At 36.6% G+C, this 22009-nt stretch overlaps 1 protein-coding gene across 1 annotated transcript in view; it reads right to left on the bottom strand.

The window, feature by feature from the left end:
- Hgsnat (Heparan-alpha-glucosaminide N-acetyltransferase) overlaps nt 1-22009 on the bottom strand; it is a 267748-nt gene that overhangs the window by 186574 nt on the left and 59165 nt on the right. The window contains exon 3 of the mRNA XM_090403589.1: nt 7385-7500. Within this exon, the coding sequence (XP_090259715.1) occupies nt 7385-7500 (116 nt within the window). The remainder of the gene's footprint in view (nt 1-7384; nt 7501-22009) is intronic.

Raw genomic sequence — 22009 nt, 5'->3', positions numbered from 1 at the left:
ACAAGTTGCCAAAGAGTAGGTAAATATGATTTCTCCATTACTACCAGCTTAGTATCACCACTTCTGGCTATGGCTCCCACTGATGAGACCTCAATGAAGGTCGAAACCGGTCTGGGTAGTGGCCCTTCCCTTAATGCACAGCATTATACATTACCACGAGTTGCCCCAGTCCTGAAAGTACTTCAGGGGCAAACTTTATTTACTTACACTTGGATAAAGGATAAAACCCAATATATAATTGCAGTGGGTGATCGGTTAACGAACAGTTCGGACTGCGAACAAATCGGACAACGAACACTTTCGCGAAAGATTTTTATGTTTGGACAACAAACACATGTTCGGATAATGAACACCTCACAGAACAAACACAAGAGGAAGCGACGCTGTGTGTAAGCTTTGTAGAACTGTATTTTACTGCCATCTATGAATGGTTTCTAGAACAAGACTTTGACAGTTGTATACATAACCTTTTTGTGCGCTAGTTAATTTCTGTTCTCTGAATTTTTGTAAGTACTTTTCTGAACTTTTTATTTAAAAAAAAAACTGATAATATTACGGGGCCTAAAAAGAGTAGAGTGTCAAGAACTGTGCTCACCATAGAAACCAAGCAAGAGATAATAGCCAAGGTAGAGAGTGGGCAGAAGATGTCTGATGTTGCTAGGCAGTATGGCTTGAAAAGGTCTACAGTAGGCACAATCTTAGCTAAGAAAGATATAATGAAGAAGACTCAAGCAACTAAAGGAGTATCAAAAATCACATCTGAGAAACAAAGATGTGCCATCCATGAAAAAATGGAGAGATTGCTTTTAGTTTGGATAAAAGAAAGGGAAATGAAAATAGATGTAACTAGTATGACTATCATTCAAGAGAAGGCTAGAGAAATTTTTGAAGAACTGAAGAAACAAACTCCACATTCGTCACATGAGGAGATAGAATTCAAGGCTACCACTGGATGGTTTACAAAGTTTAGGAGATCTGGTATTAAACATGTGGTAATGCATGGTGAGTCTGCTAGTGCAGATAAAGAAGAAGCTGAGAAGTTCTGTCTCAAATTTCAAGAATTCATTAAAAAAAGAAGGATATTGTCCACAACAAATTTTCAATTGTGATGAAACTGGTTTATTTTGGAAGTGCATGCTGAACTGTACCTACATCACGAAAGATGAGAAAAATATTCCTGGGCATAAACCCATGAAAGACCGATTGACGTTACTTTTGGGAGCTAATGCTAGTGGTAATATAAAGCTTAAACTGCTTCTTGTCTATCACTCTGAGAATAATAGAGCATTCAACAAAAATTCCATAATCAAAGAAAGATGGCCAGTGATGTGGAGATCGAATGAAAGGGCATGGGTCACGCAGGTTCTTTTCAAAGAATGGCTGTTTAAAGTTTGTGCCCCAAGCATCAAGGATTACCTTCAGACCAATGAATTGCCATTGAAAGCACTGTTGCTATTGGACAATGTACCAGGACACCCAAAAGACCTTGAAGATAATTTGCTGGAAGACTTTCCCTGGCTGACAGTTCAGTTTCTGCCTCCAAATATTACTTCATTGATTCAGCCAATCAATCAGGAGGTTATTGCAGGTTTCAAGAAATTGTACACTCGCGCGCTGTTTCGTCGGTGTTTTGAAGCATGCCAATTCTCCTCAACGATGACATTAAAAATGTTTTGGAAAGAAAAATTTGATATTCTTGAAGCTATCTGGCTCATTCAAAAGGCATGGTCAGAAGTCACTCAACGACAGTTGAATTCTGCTTGGTGAAAGCTGTGTCCATCGTGCATTCAGAGAGACAGAGATGATGTCCCTACAATTATGGATGAAATTGTGACAACTGCGAGAGATCTGGAATTGGAGGCGAATGAAGATGACATTGAAGAGCTCATAATGGAACATGAAAATGATCTGACGACAGACGAACTCCAAGAACTCTTGAATGAAGAATACCAAGATACTCAGCAAGATGTGTTTTCTTCTGAAAAAGAGGAAGACGAAAGCGGACCAATGCAAACATCTGCTATTAAAGATCTTTTGAAGAAGTGGGAGGATGTTAGAAAAACGGTCTTAGAACGACACCCAAACCAGGTTGAGGTCAACAGGCTTGGGGATCTCTACAACGACAATGCTATTAATCACTTCCGAAAAATCCTGAAGAGAGAAAAGCAACTGACATTGGACAGCTTCTTTAACACCCCACAAATGGGAAAAAAAACATGACTGATGAAACTGATGAAAATGCAAGACAGTGTATGTATGTATTATTGTTATTATAAATAAACGTAGTAAGAAATTATATAATTTTTTATTTATTTTTTTGGGTCTCCAGAATGAATTAATCAAATTCCCATAAAAATCTATAGCAAATTGATGATCGGTTAACGAACAATTCGAGTAACAAACATCATCTTTGAACGGATTATGTTCATTAAGAGATCATCCTCTGTAGTAATACACCTTTAAATAAAAAAAACCTTGCTTTAACAAATCACATTTCCCCCTATTTGAATTATTCAGATTTACAGTATATGTGGATGAAAAGGAAAATTCTAAACTGCATGAATTCCCCCCCCCCTCTCCTTTGGGGAATTTCAATTTGGAGACCAAAGTATTCTGTCTGGCTATGCCATGTGGATGATATATTTGGCTATGCTATTGTAGATATATATATATATATATATATATATATCTACAATAGCATAGCCAATATATAGGATCCTCAAAATACTAATATACAGAGCTGGAGTTATTTGTTCTCATGATACAACTTTTTCCACAGAACTCAACAACCTTTGCACACTTTTTTTTTTTTTTAGTGAATGGCTACAATCTCTATAAAATGAAAATACCCCTATCTTAATAAATACACTTTCACACTATATTCAAACCACACTTCATAACCATCAGCTTTCATGTGCTGACCAAAGGATAAATTTTGTCTTCTCTTACATCCTGGGGGGGGGGGGGGGGGTGACTGAAATTTGATTTACTGTGAATGAACAGACAAAAAGAAGGGCTGTGTTAACATCCAACTGTGATTCCATCACTACTAATGTCATGAAGTCAGGACTAGCACACAATGCTTTGGACACTCCTTCACGCAGGATTAGATGGAAAGATGGGAAAAAAAACTAATGCACTTATATAGAAGTCATTAAAATTGGAGAGACCATTTTTAGAGTCAGCAACAGCAATGAAACACTCTGCTAACTTCAATAAGTATAGCCCGCATTAATTTATGTGAAAGTTGAGAGTTGTTGCAACTTCAATGCAACAACTGTAATAACTTATATTTATCCAACCTTAGAGAGCACCAAGTTAGGATTTTAGCTCGTTGTCTATTACAATTTGAACTTTTTCCTACACTCTCAGTCTCTTAAGTATCATGGCAAGTAGTTCTTGAAAATTTTGGTTAAAAAGCCAGTTAATAAACATCATTATTGTTTTGGTATTGTGTAAATACCAAAAACTGTTAAAGCAACTTCAAACACTAAAGCCCATCCCCAAGATTCATTCATACCTTGGATATTTGCCACAGAATCTGTTGGAAGAAGGCTACCTTACTTCAGAAAAGCAACCATTCCTAAATATGCTTCTGCCCTTAAAAAAAAAAAAAAGGTCATCATCATCAAATTCCTGACATGTACCCTCAAGGGGTGTACAGGATATGACAGTACCACATGAAAAAATTACATCATTACTAACTTCCTATCTACAATTTTCCTCCAAATCAGTCTGTTACTTATCAAGACTCCAACATTATCAGATCTTATATTTTTATCATCTAAGGAACTTGTACCGTATCAACCAACCTATATCTTGGTCTTCCTCTGGGTCGTTTTGCTGCCAACCTGGCAGAGAACACTTGTTTTGCTAATCTTTCCTCTCCCATTCTATTTAAGTGACCATACCACCTGAGATTAGCTCTGCTAACGTATTCCTGGATGCTGAAAATGTCAAGTTCTTTCCTAATATCCTCGTTTTTAATATGATATTGCCATTGATGCCATCTGTTTACGCCTCTAATCTTTCTCAGGACTCTCATATCTGCGGTCTCTAGTCTTTGGTCAAGTGTTTTACTTCTGACCCAGCTATCAGATCCATAAGTTAAAACAGGTTTGAACACTGTCTTGTATACAGCTAATTTAGTGTTCTGACTAATTTCTCTCTTATTCCATTTGAATTTATTCAATTGACTTCCTACCATACCAGCTTTCTTGATTCTGTTGTCTATTTCTATATTTAATTTACCATCTTCAGTAAAAATCGTGCCTAAGTAGCTGAAATGTTTTACTTGTTCCACAGGTTCTCCATTCACAACACAGCTGACATTTTCAATCATTCTGCCTAATTTCATTGTCTTTGTCTTTTTATTGCTGACCTTCATACCATATCTATTACAACAGTTATTCAATTTAGTCAGAGAATCTTGCAGACTTGTAGCGGATTTATTTAGAAGTATAACATCATCCGCATAAAGCAAAGAGCTGACATTAACATCTCCAATTTTGATATCAGGTTTAATACCACTTTCCTTCATAATGTGATCCATATAGATAGTTAATAACAGAGGGGATAATGTACATCCTTGTCTCACACCAGATTTAACATTAAACCATCTTCCTCTACTTCCTTCACTTCTAACTGCTGACTTACAACTCAAATAAAGACTAAGTATTGCTTGATATAATGACCCATTGACACTATATAACTGCAGCATATTGAATAGTTTCTCTCTTGGCACCTTATCATATGCCTTTTCCAAATCGACAAAGCTTAAATACAGATCTTTGTTATATTCCCATGCTTTCTCGACTATTTGTCGTAAAGTGAAGATCTGATCCTGACAGCCACTATTTGGCCTGAATCCAGCTTGTTCTTCGCCCAGCTTTTCTCCCACAATTCTTCTCAATCGTTTCTCAAGTATACTATAGATCTTGCCAGGAACACTTAGTAGGGAAATACCTCTATAATTCTCACATTCAGTTTTATTTCCCTTTTTATATATGGATACTATGAGTGCTCTACTCCAATCATCGGGAATTCGTCCCTCTGTCCAGGCTTTCTGAACTATGCAGTACAGCCACTGTAAAACTTTTATACCACCATACTTTGGCATTTCTGGTCGAATATCATCTACTCCTGCTGCCTTTCCACATTTCAAGCCTTTGATAGCTTTTTCTACTTCAACTATGGATATGTATTCCTGACTATGGATATGCATGCCTGGTCAGTGTTTTTTATCACTGTGCTGTCATCACTGCTTGTTTCATTTAGCAGTTTTTCAAAGTAATTACTCCATACTTCAAGGATATCTTTTTCTCCTGTTTTCATATCAATTTTATTATCTCTAACTCCTTTTACAGCACTCTTTCCTCCATTCCTAAGCTTCTTCAACAACCTCCAGAATATTTTGCCACCTTCTTGATATTTATTTTCTATATTCTTGCCAAAGTCCTCCCATGACTTTTGTTTAGCTAGTTTTACACACTGTTTAGCTTTCTTACATTTGTCTCTGTATTCTGTAAGAGTAAAAGCTGACTTATTTGCCAGGAACTTTTGATATGCTTTCTTCTTTTCCTTCACTGCCTCTTTAACTTCCTGTGTCCACCAGGGAGTTCTGATTTTTTTATCCTTGCACACAACCGCACCACATGCCTCTCTGGCAGAATCAATCAATGTTTTCTTCAGAGTTTGCCACTGAATCTCCAAGGTTTGATTCCTGTTCTCAAACTCTATCATTTTCTTTTCAATAATATTTCTGTATTTTAGCCTACAGTTCACATCTGAGAGCTGCTCAAATTTCATTCGCTTTAAAACTTTTTTACATGTTATTCTTTTCAATATGAAATTCAATTTTATCCTGCTCAAGACTAAATAGTGATCACTTCTAATTTCAAATCCTCTGTACACTCTGGTGTCCTGCACCAGGGAGAAAACATCACTATCAACAATAACATGGTCAATGACACTTTTCTTATTCCTAGCCTCTTCTCTACATGTGAATTTGTGCACATTTTTATGTTGGAACATGGTGTTAGTAATAACCAGTCCATGTCCTGAGAAGAAATCCAACAAGTATTTGCCATTATTATTAGCTTTGCTCTTTTCTCCAAATTTTCCCAAAATATTTTTGTATGTCTCACAATTATTTCCTACTCTGCTATTTAGATCAACAACAAGGACCAACTTTTCCTTTTTCATTGTGTCAGTTGCTTTTTCTAAAGCGTCAAAAAATTCATCCACTTCTACATTAGTAGAACCTTCTGTGGGAACATAGGCACAAATAAGTCTCATTGTCCAGTTCCCCATTCTCATATTTGCCCACATTACTCTACTTGAGACTGACTGCCATTCAAGAAGATTAGCCTCGTATTTTGTGTTGAATATTATGGCTACTCCTTCTTTTCCTTGATTGTCATTGCCTGAATATAACATTTTGTATTTATTGCTCAGAAAGATCTCACCAGTTTTGGTGTTTTTTGTTTCAATCACCCCTATTATGTCGATCTGGTACTTATCTAATTCCTCAGCTAGCTCCATTTCTTTGCCATTCAGGCTTCTTATGTTGATAGTACCGATCTTTAACTCTGGTGATGTTGAGTTGGGGTTTGTTTTCAGATTTGTTCCAGTAGCTGACTTTTCGCTGTTCGTCCTAGTTCCCTGGCGAAAACAACGGGGGCCTTGTTTAACCGGGCGGCGCCCCAGCTGGCATGAAATTTTGTCATGTTGTACCATCATTTTTTTATTTTAGTTTAACCAATAAGAATACAATTTGGTTGGCTAAATCCCAAATTGCCAGCCCATCCTCGTTCGTTCAGTATCAAAGTAGATACCCAACAGGGTGCACCACAAGAAGGTGAGGATTGGACATTAGGTCAGAAGCCCTGGTCGGTTCTCCGCATTCCTTTAAAGGCTATATGGAGGTCTCCTCTCAGTTATACAGCTTTGACCCTTAAGCACCCCCCCCCAAAAAAAAGCACCCAAAAAAAAAGAAAAAAAAAAGGTGCTAACCACAATAAATTTGTATGCATAAAATTGCCTCAAATCTGAGAAATACCCATTCTTAAATCATCTGCCCAAGCATCTAAGTGGTGCCATTTAAAGACTTGAGGACTTATCTTGTTTCATCATGTTGTCTTACTAATAGTTTCTCTTTGCACATTTCTTTCCATGTGTAATGTTCTCTGAGAATGCCAACTGCATTTGTACAAAATATAGGAAATATTAATAAAATTGATTTAATTATTATATCATCTATATCATAGTTTCATTCCTAAAATTAACATTATGATAATAATCAACAAATAAGTCTAAACACCAGAATTTCAGAATGTACTACATATTTTACTAGAAAATTTATTAACTTGTGTTAGCAATTTACCTGCATAACTGAGCATGACTTGAGTTGCTTATGGAGACATTTGTTCCACTTGAAGTGTTTACAAGGAGAGTGTAATTGTTATTATCCTCCACTGTCATCTGATGCATTAATGGACACTATAGATAAATTGAATATTAACACATACTATTTGGATTACAAGACCATAGATTTTAATACACATATCATTAATTAGAATGCAAAAACAGCGGGTGAAGGAATTGATAATGGTAGCAGGTACAAATGATTTGAAAGGAAACCAAAAGGCTATGAGTGAGGATGTGAAGGAATTGCTTGAGGTAGCAAAAGAAAAGAGTGAGAGAGTTAGGATGGTGAGTCTGTTGCCGCGGTTTGACAGTGAAGAGTATAGAAGGAGAGCCATAATTGCCAATGACTTTATACGTGAATTATGGTCGATGAGTGGTGTGGAATTGGTGGATGTGTGGAATGAGTTCGATGGGCGAAAGGAGTTATATAAAATGGATGTTTTGCATTTGAATGGAAATTTGAAAAGTTGTTGTTGAATGTAGTGGAAGTGAATGTACAGAACCAGGGAAACCAGAGTTAAGGGGGGGGGGGAGTAGATATGCAGACTTTGGGGAGACAGTTGAGTATGTGAATGTGTGTAATATACCCAAGCAAGTAGGAAAGACCACGAATCAGAATGGGATAGTTAGTATAAGGCATCAAAATAGGGATGGAACAAATCGGCTTCTGCAATTCACATATACAAATGCCAGAAATATTAAGAACAAGAAAGAAGAATTTTTGGCCTTGGATGGCACTTCCAGATCACAGATTATTGGCATTAGTGAAACATGGCTAACAGAAGATGACACAGCTAGTGGGATTGAATGTGAGGGGTATGGCGTGTTCAGGAGTGACAGAGAGAATAAAATGAGGGGAGGAGTGTTATTGATAATAGCTGATGAGCTACAGCCAAGAAGAATAGAAGCGGAACTTCAGGATAGAGAAAAAGCCCATTTTAGGCTATTTGGTGTGAGATCGAAAACTACCAGAACAAAATATACAGTTGGGTGCTGCTATAGACCAGGTGATGGAATAGATGATGGAGATAGTATGCATAAGCAAATAGAAGAAATGAGTGGAAGGAAGGTAATTATTATGGGAGATTTCAACTATGGTAACATTGATTGGAAGGAGGAGAGGACACATGGGAGGAAGGAATTGGATTTTATGCGGTTATTAAGGGATAACTATCTGCGACAGCATGTAATGGAAAAACTAGGGATCAGAGAGTGCTTGACCTGGTAACTGCATCTGAGAATTTGGCTGTAACGAATATGATCATGTTGCCACCAATTGGTGAGAGTGATCATGGGGTCTTGACTTGGAAGGTGGCTAAAGGTGTGGAATTTACAATTAAGACAGAGTACATGTGGAATTATCGGGTTGGTAAGTATGACAAGCTTAGGAGATTGATTGGTACAGTGCCATGGCATGTACAACTGCAAGGGCTAGAAGTTGACAGTGCATGGGAAGCATTTAAAAAGTGTTTGCATGAAGCCATGGCTGACTGTATACCTAGAGTCCGAATAATAAATCAAGTAGGAGTTAAATGGATGAATAACACCACTGGAGGGAATTTAAGGAGAAAGGTGACCGGCAGGCACATGAAGAGTATAAAGCCCAGGCCAGAAGGGTAACGAGTGTGGTAAGAAAAGCAAAAAAGGATCATGAAAGAACATTGGCCATGCAGGCTAAAGAGAATCCTAAAACAGTTTTTTCGATATGTTGCAAGTAAAAGAAAAAATGTATGTGGCAGAATGATTTTAAAGAATGCCGATGGTAGGGAGGTAACCGAATCAGTTGATATAGTTGAATTACTGAGCGAGCACTTTGCAAGAGTATATATCATCCATGACATTGCAGAAAGGAATGAACCAATAGATTATACGGGAATTGTGGTGAATGAGGTGGAGGTGAGTAGTCTATTGCAAAACCTTAATGTCAATACATCTGTGGGATTGGATGGTATACCAGCTCGTGTCATACGTGAAGCGGCTAAAGAATTGTCAGTACCCTTGACCATTTTGTTTAATCTGGGTCTCGGGTCTGGGTTAGTCCTGAGGGGGTGGAAAGAGGGGAAAATAGTTCCACTGCATAAAGGAGGTTCCAAGACTACTGTTGTAAATTACCGACCGATTAGCATATCAGGAATCGTTGTCAAGGTCTTGGAGAAACTAGTCAAGAGAAGAATACAGGATTGGATAGATGTAAATGGGATACTGTATGGGGGACAACATGGTTTTGTGAAGGGTAGATCATGCCTCAGTAACTTGCTCATATTTTATAACACAGTGACGGCTGAACTGGATAAGGATGGCTTTACAGTGATTCTACTGGACCTTGCCAAGGCCTTTGACAGGATACCACATGGAACTCTAATCAGTAAACTGGAGCAGATGGGGATAGATATAGGGTTGGTGAGATGGATAGGAGGGTGGTTGATGGAGAGATACCAGAGAGTGGTTTATTCAGGAGTGGAGTCCAAAAAGATGGCTTGTGACTAGTGGTGGGCCGCAGGGTTCTGTTCTTGGACCACTACTTTTCAATTTGTTCATTAACGATATAGGAAATGTTCTGAGAGGAAGTGTTTACTTGTTTGCTGATGATGCAAAGTTGGGTAGAGCAATTGTGAGTGCTTAAGATGTCAAAATTTTGCAGGATGATTTGGATAATTTGGAGGACTGGGATAGGGAAAATGGATGTCAATTTAATGTGGCAAAGTGCAAGGTTATGCATTTTGGAATGAAAAGATTAACAACAGTATATCGCATTGGTGGAACCGTACTCCAGGAGATTGATGAGGCCAGGGATTTGGTAGTGTTAGTGGATAGGGAATTGAAGTTTAGGGGGCACATTGCAAAAGTGGCTAAATCAGCTCATCAAATCACTTGGCTTCTGAAAAATACTTAAACATGCAGAGAGAGACAAACAAGTTATTGTTCCTCTGTATCGAGCCTTGATAAGACCCCATCTGGACTACTATGCCCAGTTATGAGCGCCAGGGTTTCTTCGTGATGGGGAGGAAGTGGAGAGGATCCAGAGACGAGTGACCAAGATGATAGCAGGTCTGAGGAATGAACCTTATGAGAATAGGTTGAAGATTTGTGGGTTGCAAAAATTGGTCGATAGGTGGAAAAGGGGTGATATGATTGAGACATTTAAATTACTAAAGGGTTTCTATAAGACTAATCCAGAAGATATTTTTGAAAATAGGACTGGTGGTGGGAGGACTAGGGGCCATACATGGAAGCTGGGCAAGAATGTGGTTAAGAAGGGTGTTAGAGCTAAGTTTTTTACTTAGAGAGTGGTAAATGAATGGAATAAGCTGCCAGAGTCTGTTGTGGGTGTTATGACCATGAATGAGTTCAAGGCGAGGTATGATAGACACTGTGTGAATGTCGAATAGTTGTTCTTGACATGATGTTAGGGCCTCCCTCGATGAGTCTGTCGACTCCTTGGAGTTGCCCGAAATAATAATAATAATAATAATAATAATAATATATACAAAAAATGTCTACTAGTTTCGCTAGCTGTAACTGACTAGCTTTGTCAAGACGAGAAGGCAAAAAACTACTAGTAAATGCAAAAAAAAAAAAAAAAAAAAATGAAGTAACAATAATTTTTGGTGTAATGTAGCTCCGCTAAACTTAATGAGTTAATCAGATTTTTCCATATATCCTTTAATATAACCCCTTCATTTTTATTAAGGTTATATCCTGTTCGTAGGACTACTGCAGCTTCTTTAAACGTTTGACAACTGCAATCCTCTTCTATATATACGACATGGAGCTGTTATCCCAATCTCTGGTATAGTTTGAAGTTGAGAAATGATGTGCCAAACCTGAGGTGTCTGTTCTGTTGTGATTGTTTGGCCTATGTAGGATAGCCCACACGTGCATGGTATACTATAAACACCTGCATATTTGAAGAAAGCTACGTTGTCTTTAGGGGATCGTAAAAGCTGTCTAGTGGTACTTATCGGTTTAAAAACAACTCTGATGTTATAAGTCTTCATAATTCTAGCTATTTTTGTGGAGACTGATCCAACATAAGGTAGGACGATGGATGAAACATACTGAGTTGCTATACGTTGTTGTTGGAGGTTATTACTGTAGAGAATTTTATTGATTATGTTTTGAGGATAACCATTCTGTGATAGAGATTTAGATATAAGGGAAAGTTCTGTATGTACCCCTTCTTCATCTGTGACTATATTTCGGGCTCTGTTTCTTAGCATATGTATAATGCTGCATTTCTGTGTATGGTGATGATTAGAAGAATAATGGAGATACCATCCAGTATTTGTGGGTTTCGGGCTCTATATTTATTATATTCTATATTATATATTCTATATATATTCTATATTATATTCTATATTTCGGGCTCTGTTTCTTAGCATATGTATAATGCTGCATTTCTGTGTATGGTGATGATTAGAAGAATAATGGAGATACCATCCAGTATTTGTGGGTTTTCTATATATCCTAAGTTTGATATTTCATTCTCTTTTCTTTTAACTAGTACATCTAAAAAGGATAGTTGACGATTGTTTTCCAATTCTAAAGTAAATTTGATTTTATAATGGAAAGAGTTAATTTTTTGGAGGAACTCATGTAAGCTGTCTACTTTGCCCTTCCATATAATGAACACATTGTCGACATATCTCCACCAGACTGATGGTTTTGGGTTTATTTTAGCTAGAATGTCATTTTCCAATTTCTCCATGAACAAGTCTGCACATGGTGGTGACAGGGGGCTGCCCATGGCAAAGCCTTCTAATTGTTGATAAACTGTATTGTTAACTTTGAAGAAATTGGACTTGAGACAGTGATGGAATAGTTGTGAGATATCGCTTGGAAAAAGTTCTTTTATAATCTCCATGACATCTTCAACTGGTACGTTAGTAAACAAAGAGGTAACATCAAGACTTGCCAAAATGTCTGTGTTGGATAAATTGACGTTTTTAAGTTTTTCAACAAAGTGTTGAGAATTTTTTATATAAGAATCCGATTTTCTGATTTGTTCTTTTAATAGGTTTGCGAGCTGTTTGGCTAGTAGATATGTTGGAGAGAATCTGCCATCTACGATCGGGCAGAGTGGAACTTCATCTTTGTGTACTTTGGGTGCACCGTAAAGGCACCCAAAGTTATAAAATTTTATATGTGGACTGATCCGATAGTAAAGTATTTATCTTTCTAACATAATCTTTGGTGCTCATAATGACTGTGGAGTTCCCTTTGCCTGCTTTTACTATTATGTCCTTGTTTCTTTTCAAATTCCAAATTGCCTTCCAATCTGAGGGAGTCATATTCTGTTTCGATGGTTTAGCTGTAGAGAGGATGATAGTACTTTGGAATCTAATTTCATTAGCTATTGTCTCTGGGAGTGGATAAAGACCTTTCTCAATATTACATATGAAGTCCATTTTTGGGATGTGGTTAGGAGCAATGGAAAAGTTAAAACCCTTTTTTAGAATTCTGGATTCTTGTTTAGAAAGGTTGTAAAGGTATGGATAAATTTCATTTTAAATCCTGATGGCCTCAAGAGTTAAAATGAAAACTTAAATCTTTACATCCTATAACACCTCGCCTTTACGGTGTTAGGCTCCAAGACTGATATTGCAAATTACTGGAGTCAAGGTACTGGAAAAGCTGGTCAAAAGCAAAATATATGAATGGATGTTTTGATTATATAGAGAAACCTGTGGAGAATTCATGACTAAATTGAACACACGTGAACCACAGTAGTAGGTTTTTTATTATGTAAATATTTCGTCCTAGATATCTTAGGACATCATCAGTACAGTATAACTAAATACTTAAGGAATTGACAGCGTACTAGAAATTGAAAGTTTATTTTTCACTAGGTTAGACTATAATAAATTTAGTTTAATCCTTTATCCCAGCGAGAGCAAACAAAGTTTGTGCCTGAAAATATCTTCAGGACTGAATATAGTGTTGTACTATCTTACCTGGGTAAGTAGTGCAACACCAGGGCAACTCATAGCAAAGGTGGAGAAACATCTTTCTCTAAATCCAGAGTAATTTAATATAAAAAGGTGGTAAACCTTTTGGCAACTCCTATAGGTAAAGATGACCTTGCTACTGCTTCTGCTTATGCCTGGTATCTCCAACTCTGGGCCTGGCTCCCACCGAAGAGACCTCAATAAAGGTCGAAACTAGTCTGGGTAGTGGCCAATCCCTTAATGCATAACAGTATACATATCCACAAGGAGATGTGTTTTGCATTATGGGAGATACTGGGTGGAGCAAGCTACCAACATTGCTACAAGTTGCCCTGGTGTTGCACTACTTACCCAGGTAAGATAGTACAACACTATATTCAGTCCTGAAGATATTTTCAGGCACAAACTTTGTTTGCTCTCACTGGGATAAAGGATTAAACTAAATTTATTATAGTACACTAGAAATATAAATTAAATCAACTTTAATATATACTTTCCGATATTTCGGAAACGTCACATTGCCATCTTCATGGGAACTTAAGATAAAGACACCTGCACACAAGTACTACATAATAGCAAATGAAAAACGAAGCGAGGAAGCTAACGTTTTCCTAAAGTCCTGATGGTGCCCCCTGGCAGGCTATATTTGGGCTGAAGTTCTTCTGATATGTTTCCCAAATTTGAGGCAGTTTCATGCATCCAAATTTGTTAAGGTTTGGCATGTTCCTAAAGACCAACCACTTCCACTAGACCTACCTGGTGTATACCAGGTCCCTTGCAGCTGTAAATTGTCCTACTTTGGCCAAACAGGTAGGACAGCAAATATCAGAATCTCAGAACACAAGGACTACATCAGATTTCACCAGTACAGCCACTCTGGACTTGCAGACCATGCTCTGGATACTCGCCACAGAATAAGGTGGCGAGTATCCAAAGTAATACACTGCAGCAAGTTCAAATATGAAAGACTATTCATGGAATCAGCCTCAGCCCTTAGGAACATGCCAAATCTTAACAAATTTGGATGCATGAGACTGTCCCAAATTTGGGAAACATATATCAGAAAAACTTCAGCCCAAAGGCCAAGAACACCTAATATAGCCCGCCAGGGGGCACCATCAAGACTTTAGGAAAACGTTAGCTTCCTCGCTTCGTTTTTCATTTGCTATTATGTAGTACTTGTGTGCAGGTGACTTTATCTTAAGTTCCCATGAAGATGGCAACGTGACGTTGCCGAAATATCAGAAAGTATATATTAAAGTTGATTTAATTTATATTTCTAGTGCACGCTGTCAATTCCTTAAGTATTTAGTTATCATGTTTAACCAGTGTATAAGCCTTTCTACAAGCATCAGTACAGTATAACAATACTAGGAATGACACAAAGGATAGGGTGTGTATGTACAATGGAATCCAAATTGCGTGCAGTGGCATGTTGCGGCCTGAACTTAAATTAAATTGAATTAAATTAATTTAACTTAATTAAAATTAAATTACAATTAAGTTATTTTTACACAATTTTGTATGACAATTTCCCATACTTTAGGGATTATTATTATTATTCCTGATACCTCCAAGGAGTCCGAAGACTCATCGTGGGAGGACACCTACAACTGTCTCAACCACTACACCGAACCTCTACTACAAATAATCTCCATCAACGCCATTTACCGCCCACCTCCACCACTACTACAACTAGTATTTTTGTCTGTAAATTGCGTGTGTTCTGAAGGGCCGATTGTCTGTATGCAGGATGAAAAACCCTGCTACCTTAAGCATTCATATTTATATGAAGATCTGTGTAGGAGTTTTGTCTTTTCCCAGTGGATCTTGTGGTTTGGGTTTTTAACTCCGTGTTGAGCAAGGCCTGATTTTTGTGGTTTGATGAGGCGGATATGGTCTTGATGTTCTGAAATGCATTTAAAAACTGATCTGCCTGTGTGTCCATAATAAGAGAGAGACGATGTTGAAGCTAATTAGCATGTCAGTTTTCAGCAGTTGAAAGTCTTTTATTTTGGCATGAAATTCTGTGAAATTTTTTATTGAAGAGGTTGAATGGCCTATGTGGGAACGGAGAAGGTTGGATAAGAATTTTGATAACTTGTAAGTTGGGCTGCTAATTGAATCAACGACAGGTTTGAGTGGGACATTGTTCTTGTGAAGCTTGGGTAAACCGTATATTCTCAGAGGTCTAGCATGGTATGTCTTGAGTTTTTTTGAAGTTTCTTCAGCTGTCTTTTTGTGGGTTCATAGTCAAGTTTTGCATAAGTATTTCAGTCTCGGAGTAATAGATTCATTTTTTGGTCATATGAAATAGTATCAAGAACCACTGTGGTATTTCCTTTGTCGGTTCTGGTGATGATTATGTTTTTATTATGTTTTAAGGAAGTAAGAGCCTTCAATTCTGAAGGTGGAATGTTTAAGACTGAAGGTTTGGCATCGAAAATTATTTTTGCTATTTCAAAACGAAGTTTGTTGGCTTTAATACCGGGAAGGTGACTGATGTTTCTTTCAATGTTGTGTATGAAATCTAGATATGGGATATGTTTAGGGGGAATGGCAAACTTATGGCCTCTTGTTAGAACATTTAAGATGAATTAAGATGAATTAAAATGTTCTAGCAAGAGGCCAATGAATGCAGAAACGTTTGGTGAGTGGGTCAGTTGATATTAGAAAGAAGTGCAAGAAAAGAGAAATGAATGCTTGACCACCGAGAGAGAGAGAGAGAGAGAGAGAGAGAGAGGAAAAAATCGAGGAGCGAGTCTTGTACGGCAATTCTATCATAAGAGGGTTGACTGGCGAGAGATTGACAAAATCGTGCTTCCCAGGTGCAAAAATGAATGATGTAAGTGAGTCTATTATAACGCAAAAGGGTAAAGTGAAAGAGTTGATCATTTTGACAGGAACAAATGATTTGAAAGGGGGAAAGTATAGCATGAGGGAGGACATGAAAGAATTGCTGAAAGTAGCAAAAGAAAAGAGTGAGAAAGTTAAGACAGAGACTCTGCTGCCATGTTATGACAGAGTAGAGCTGAGAAGGAGGGTCATAATAAGGAATGACTTGATGCATAGGTTATGCAGGAGGAATAATGTACAGTTTGTGGATGTGTGCAATGAGTTTGATGGAAAAAAGGATGGTTTGCATCTGAATGGATTTTGTGTTCAGAGTCTCGAAAAAGTGTTGTTGAATTAAGTAAGTGGATGTGCAAAATCGGGGAAACCAGAGCTTTTTTGAGGGGTGAGCTGCATATCCACTTATATCTGCATATCAGTGGATAAGCAGATATCAGTGGGGAGGCAGACGAGTGTAAGAATGTGCATAAAATGCCTAAGTTAGTACCACTGGTAACAAACCAGAATGGGATAGTTAGTATAAAGTGTCAGATAGTGGTAGGCCTAAGGGACTTTTTGCACTTTATGTACACACTAATGAGCATTTGAAACAAGGGGGAGGAGTTTTTGGCATTAGTTAATTTCATTTCTCCTTCCCAAAGGTTATTGGCATTAGTGAGACATGGCCGACAGAAGATGATATAGTAAGTGAGACAGAATGTAAAGGGTATAGTGTATTCAGAGAGGATAGAGAGAAAAGAATGAGGGAAGGAATGTTACTGATACCAATGAACTGCAACCAAAGAGTAGAAGTTCAACTGTAGACCAGTGAAAACAGCACATCTGAGGCTATCTGGTGTGAGATAGAGGCTAGCAGAACAAAATACACAATAGGATGCTCCTATAGATCAGGGGATGGAAAGGATGATGGGGATAGTAATGCATCAGCAAATAACTGGCAGGTGGGTAATTATCATGAGGGAGTTCAACTATAGGAACACAGACTGGAAGGAGGAGAGGACACATGGGAGGAAGGAAATGTAATTTATGCAGTTAATAAGGAATAATTACCTGAGACATGATGTGATGGACTCTAGTAAGGTTTGAGAGCGCTAGATCTAGTAATTGCATCTGAGAATTTGTCTTTAACCAATATGAACATGTTGCCACCAGTCAGTGACAGTAATCATATGATCTTGACTGGGAGGTGGCTAAATGTGTGGAATTTTCAGTTAAGAGGTGGGTCATCATCATTAACAACCATGGGTCCAATTACTGTAGTCTGGTTTGTCTTTGTTTTTCATTGTACAGAATTTTGTTAATAGTGTTTTGGCTGTATCCATTTTTTTGGAAAGTATTGCTGATAATTTTAAATTCATCTTTTTAAAATTATGATGAATTTTAAATTATCAGCAATACTGTCCAAAAAAACTGATACACTATTAACAAAATTCCATTAAAAACCTCAATAAAAAACAAAGACAAACCAGACTACAGTAAAACTATAACCATTCCCTACATTAAAGGAACATCAGACAAAATAAACAGAGTACTACAAAAATACAACCTCAAAGCCACCTTTAAACCTCCTGCAAAATTAAAAAGCTTACTCAACTCATCCAAAGATCCACTACCTCCACTAGCCCACCCTGGAGTATACCATATTTATTATATTTGCAACATACCATATATAGGAGAAACAGGACGCACAATTCCTATCAGACAAAAAGGACATAAACAACACATTAATATAATAATTATGGTGAAGATGAGACAGATGGCACACAACTGCCTCTGTATCATGCTCCTCATCCCAGCAATGAATATCATGAGTTATACGGTCGATATTTCAGAGATGCTTGGTTTAAAATCCACGATCCTTTTGGATAATGCCCTAAATACCTTACACAGAATTTACTGGAAAAGCACTAGCTGTCTACATTGCACTAAAACATGGTATGAATGGTAATTTAAGGAAGCCTGTGAGATCATTATCAACCATCCCTATCTGAACAATAATGATGGTCTAAAAATCCCAAACATATGGAAGGCATATATTCGACCCACTGAACCTTCCTCACTAAGAACAACTATAAAGAGGGCTCTGGAAAATCCAGTATCTTAAATAACAATTGTAATACTAAAAATAGGACATCATTGTTTCTGAAAGAAAACCATCTGTAAAAAAGAATGTTTAATCCTGTCATCATAAATAGAATTTAGCTTGATGTAATTTATAAATTTTTTTTTTTTCACTAGAGGTCATACCAGTAGAATAACATATGATCAAATCATTGTTTCTCTAGCTTACAGTTAATAACATAACTCAGCTTGTCTTGTATATTTATGTATGCTCCAGATGATGATCTTGATATGAAGATCGAAATGTCGGGATAATAAAAAAGTTTTTTAACGCGGTTGTAAATTCTATAAAATTTTTAAATGAATTCTGAGAATGATTACGAGATTCTTAATTGGACTTAGAAATCAAACTGAAAAAGGAAAAATGAACTCCCATTTACAAAAATGGGTCAAAAACTTATGCAGTGAACTAAAACCTATGCTAATTTTAACTTTTCAAAAAAAAAAAAAAAAAAAAAATGCATTATTCAGAAAACATTGCTAAAACATTAAAACATTTGAGTAGAAATGAAATTCTGAGGAGTCCCAAAATAAATATGTATGAAAGCAATTTTTCTTTCTTTCTATTTTTCCCTTTTTTTTTTTTTTTTTTTTTTTATAATAACCCTACTTTGGTATTATGCTGTAATAATTTATGAGTTAAAGAAGATAGACTTCAGTATTTTGTGGCAAAAGATTTTACCAACAAATCTAATACAGCATGTATCAAATTGAATCTATGGATCTAAGAACTGAATTAGAACTAAACATTTGACCAAAGACTGCAGATATGAGAGTTCTAAGAATAATTTGGGGAATTAAACATTGTCATCAATGGCAGAATCATTAAAGATGCAAATATCAGAAAGGAACTTGACGTCATCAGCCTTCAAGCATATAATCGAGCTGACTAAGGTGGGTTATTCACTTAAATGAAATAGGAGAGGAAATTTAACAATCAGGGGTTTTGATGGCATGAAGAAAAAAAAAATGGAAAGTCAAAATTTTAGGTGATTCATACAGCAAATAATGCCTCGAAAGACAGAAATTTGCATGTGTGTGTGTGTGTGTGTGTGTGTGTGTGTGTGTGTGCGTGCGAGAGAGAGAGTGTGTAAGTTCTGACAAATATCAACTTAATCTGGGAAATCGATTGTGGTTAGGATGGTGGTAAAATAATGTAAACTCAGTTATAAATAATAATAAATTTATATTTATTATTATTATTCATTACTAAAGCTTGTGAATATGTAGTGTATCACGGAATAAAGAACTGGCTAAGAGAGTAAGTGAGTGGTATTGAATGAGAAAGCTTCAGAATGCACTCCTAAAATCGAATTAAGGTATAGATAACAAAATTTGACAGCATACTGAGCAATAGGCAGATTGACAGTGTCATTTTACAAAATGAATTGGTTAAGTTGAAATTCTCTGTAATTGCATTTAAAATTTAATACTTACAAGTGAAATACAGCATTCTGTTAAGCGTAATCCTCAGATTAAATATTCCATGTTATTTTGACATTTTACTGCCCAAGGCAATGTAATGTCTTTTATATCCTCTAAGGGCAAATATTTATGCATGTAGATCTCTGCGTTCTTGGGCCGATTTAAAAAAAACTTGAGTTTCCTGGAGAAAAACCCTCTATGTCGTATAACACCACTTGACTCACCATTTGATTGAAAAGACCTGATAAAATTTTCTGACATCATAGACGGGATTCGAACTTTCCAACCAAAGTTCGTCTTTTCAATTACAGAAATTCAATTCAAAATATCTGTTTGGGTAAATATTTGCCGAATCAGAATGTGGAAAGAATAAAGGAAAGTAACAAAAATACTACTGTAGATCTTTGATAAGTCATAAACAAATGCCTGATGTCATTTTATTGGATGACAGAAGTAGGTGGAACTCTTTTAGCCCTAACTTGACTATTGGAAATGAGTAGGAAACCTGTCTTTCCATCCTTATTGTTACCAATAGCTGGACTTATGACTATCAACTTTTAATGCACTGGCAAAAGTATAGCTCTCATGATCCCAAACTGTAATACTCATATTGTTGTGTGAAATAGTGTGAATTTGATGATTGGTTTTTCTGAGTGAAAGGATGAACTCTACATGCCTGTGCCAGAGATCGACAAACTCAGCAAAAGGCATTGACGTGGCACAAATTTGGATTTTAAACCAAGCATCTCTGAAATATCAACCGTATAACTCATGATATTCATTGCTGGGATTAGGAGCATGAGACAGAGGCAATTGTGTGCCATCTGTAAAGAAATTTTGGAAAGACGTTTAGAGAGAGAGAGAGAGAGACTAAGGCATTAGGCATGCTTACTCTAGCATAAATAGCCTTAGGTGCATTGTTCATAATCTCAAGGAATAATTTTTTTTATTTATTCCAGAACCTTTTACCATAAGCTCTCTCCCTCTCTCTCTCTCTCTCTCTCACACACACACACACACACACACACACACACACACACACACACACACACACACACACACACACAATATATATATATATATATATATATATATCAGTTTCTCTCTTTCAAACAGAGTGGTATATGTAGTTAATAGGATAGAATAGTTAATAGAATTTACTTATTTACTAAATGAATGTTATCTTTTACTGTGTTGTGTATATTTTGGCATATATATTATATCCAGCAAGGAAATAGGTGCTAAACAGAGGAAGTCCCAAGATCTATAGGTCTGTAAGTTTAATATCTGTTATGGACAAAATAATGGATTTGTTGACAGGAATATTTAAATACTAATAAAATTCTAAGCGAATCATAACACGGTTTGTTAAAGTTTGAAAGCCCTGTTCATCAAATTTATTTACTACAATACTGCTACTATGGAATTAGATGTAGGCAATAGTTTCGATATCGTATATTTTGATTTTTAATTCAGTATCCTACTTCCATGGACACTTTTGTGGAAGTAGGATACTTCTCGCAGTCTTATATACAAATTTTAGAAATATGGCATTAAGGGTAAGATATTGAAGTAATTAGAAAGATGCCTCCATTCTTGTTCTTACTTTTTATCAGTGATATTAATAATGAAATTGAAAGTATAGTATCAAAGTTCGCAGATGACACCAAAGTGGAGATGGTAGTTAATAATGAATATCAAGGAATATTGCTTCAGGGTGATTATATATATATATATATATATATTAGTCTCAAGGATGACAACATTTAACAGTTTGAAAGTACTTCACCTAAGTAGCAATAATTCAAGAGTAACCTATTATTTATTAACAGCTCTATGTCAGTGAATTTAGATCACAACTACATGGCCTAGAGAATGAAAAAAATCAGTTTATATACCTTTATTGAAGAAAGATTGCGAAAATTACAGAACTATAGCACTGATTTCTCATACAAGTAAAGTCTTACTTAAGATCATTCAGAAAAGACTGGAACCATTCATAAAGAGAGAAATGTCAGATGAATAGGCAGGATTTCGAAAAGGCAGAGGAACAAGAGATCAAATCGCCAATGTGAGATGGATAATAGAAAGAGCACAGGAATATCAAAAGAATGTCTACCTTTGTTTCCATGACTATAGCAAGGCTTTTGACTCTGTAGATCATGTGAAATTGTGGAATGCGTTAAGAACAATGGGAGTCCCAGAGCATTTCATTATCCTTCTGAGGAATCTTT

This window comes from Typopeltis vanoorti, chromosome 14, assembly GCF_054136105.1.
Source record: "Typopeltis vanoorti isolate ZY-2024b chromosome 14, IOZ_Tvanoo_1.0, whole genome shotgun sequence".
Taxonomy (NCBI): domain Eukaryota; kingdom Metazoa; phylum Arthropoda; class Arachnida; order Uropygi; family Thelyphonidae; genus Typopeltis; species Typopeltis vanoorti.
This window is presented reverse-complemented; position numbering and strand designations above follow the sequence as displayed.